General features: G+C 43.7%; 1 protein-coding gene across 1 annotated transcript; it reads right to left on the bottom strand.

Annotated features, from left to right (window-relative positions):
* Window positions 1–716: 716 nt before the first annotated feature.
* Window positions 717–1,703, bottom strand: LOC126492619 (olfactory receptor 51M1-like). The gene has a single exon (XM_050129150.1). It carries the CDS (start codon window positions 1,674–1,676, stop codon window positions 717–719), a length of 960 nt encoding a protein of 319 aa, XP_049985107.1. The 5' UTR covers window positions 1,677–1,703.
* Between the last annotated feature and the right edge of the window lie 319 nt (window positions 1,704–2,022).

Raw genomic sequence — 2,022 nt, 5'->3', positions numbered from 1 at the left:
CTTCTGATACTATTCAAACTGTCAATCTCAAATGTAGGAGGAGGCATCATAATTTAAGAAAAGAAGATTGTCAACGTCTAGTGTGTTGGGGTCCCTGGGTAAGGGTCTCACGCAAATCAGGACACAGGGCGCAGAGTATGAACAACTGCATAACAAGCTCTATTTTGTATGGCTTTTTATACAGACTAAAAAGCATTACCTCCTCTCTGAAACCCCTTTACTCACGTGCATGATCATGAGAAACTCTTGCCTCACTTTTCAAGAAACAATACCTCAATTAATAACAGTAATAAACATGAAAAGAAGTACATAGAAACAAGACATAAAGTATACAGAAACAAAGCACTCCTTTGTAACTGGTAGAGCGTGAAGAACTGAGCTCAAAGGCCACTTCCTTATCCAGGGTACAGATTCTGACAGAACGTTTGAGAAATGGGCAGAGAAAGTTTGCTTTCATCTATACTTGGTTTGCCAAGCAACCGTTTCCCAACTTTATCTCATCTGTCCCAGGAGGAGCCTGCACTCTAAGCCAGATCTGTGTCTCCACAGAAGATCTGTGTTCTCAAGACAAAATTTGAAAAAAAAAAAAAAAAGAAACACGCTAAACTTTATTTGTGATTGAGAGGTTGATGCTATCATGATACCTGATGTTCTAACAAACAGTACTTAATGTGATAGGGTTTTGGTTTTTAGAGTAAGGGTATCCAGTGACACATTTATACCCAGGGCTCAGAATTGTCCTTCTTAAAGCCTATGAGCTTGGTGATTGCCCTTCGGATCTCCCTGGTCTTAATACTGTATATGACTGGGTTGAGCATGGGTGGCACAAAGAGGTAGATATTGGCCATGAGGAGGTGCACAGCAGGTGGTGCATGTTTCCCAAAGCGGTGCACCAGGGACAGCCCTGCCATGGGCACAAAGAAGACAAGCACAGCACAGAGATGTGAAGTACATGTTTGGAAGGCTCGGATCTGCTCCGCTTGGGATGCCAGTCCTGCCACGGTGTGCAGGATGAAGCCATAGGACAGTGCAATGAGCACCAGGTCCGTCATCACGGTAAACACTACCAGTGACAGTCCATACAGGTTGTTGAAGGTGGTGTCTACACATGCCAGGTGTATCACTTCCTGGTGTAGACAAAATGAGTGGGAGAGGACAAGAGGTTCACAATAGGGAAAAGCCTTCAGGAGGAGAACAATTGGGATAAGGGCTACAGGTCCCCTGAGAATAACGCATAGGCCTGCCCTGATCACTCTCTTACCAGTGATGATGACCGAGTACCTCAGGGGATGACAGATGGCCACAAATCGATCAAAGGACATGGCAAGGAGCACTGCAGATTCCATGAAAGAAAAAGAGTGGATGCAGAACATCTGGATTTGGCAAGCTCCAAAATAAATGTAATGGTAATTGAACCAAAATATACCCACAGTGGTGGGCAAGGTAGACACTGACAGCCCCAGGTCAGTGATCGCCAGCAAGGAGAGCAGATGGTACATGGGTGTGTGTAGACGAGGGCTTCTCTTGATAATCATCAGAATGAGAAAATTGCCTGAGATGGCCACCAGGTACATCAAGAAAAAGGGGATGAAAATCCAGTGTTTAAAGGCTTCCAAACCAGGAAAGCTCCTAAGGTAGAACATGGGGCTGAAGTGAGTTATATTGGATAGAACCATGAATTAAGAAGATATTGCGTGATATTCCTCAAGGATGGAGCTGAAAATAAATGGATATCTCTGATTATTCATTAGTTCTGCAGTCTCACAAACACTCTGCGAGGAACGTTTATCATCTCTCATTTATCATCCTCAACTCTGCGCATCAGTTCTATGCTTTAGCCATTCACATCACAGTATTCGAAATTTCTTTGATAAAATAAACGTCACTAGGCTTCTCCCCTGTATTTACATTATCCCTCTCCATCCCTCTCTCTCCATCTTGTTTTTGAGACAGGCTTTATCTGTGTAGTCCTTGCTGTTCTGTAATTCACTCTGTAGACCGGGTTGACCTCAGATTCAGAGA

Source organism: Alexandromys fortis, unplaced genomic scaffold, assembly GCF_014885135.2.
Source record: "Alexandromys fortis isolate MF-2015 unplaced genomic scaffold, M_Fortis_MF-2015_v1.1 scaffold_303, whole genome shotgun sequence".
NCBI classification, from domain to species: Eukaryota; Metazoa; Chordata; class Mammalia; order Rodentia; family Cricetidae; genus Alexandromys; species Alexandromys fortis.
The sequence above is the reverse complement of the archived record's forward strand: the minus strand, read 5'-3'. Positions and strand labels throughout refer to the sequence as shown.

Bases quoted from the DNA above. Each gene is read 5' to 3' on its own strand.
- LOC126492619 (XM_050129150.1), bottom strand. From the start codon at position 1,676: ATGGTTCTATCCAATATAACTCACTTCAGCCCCATGTTCTACCTTAGG.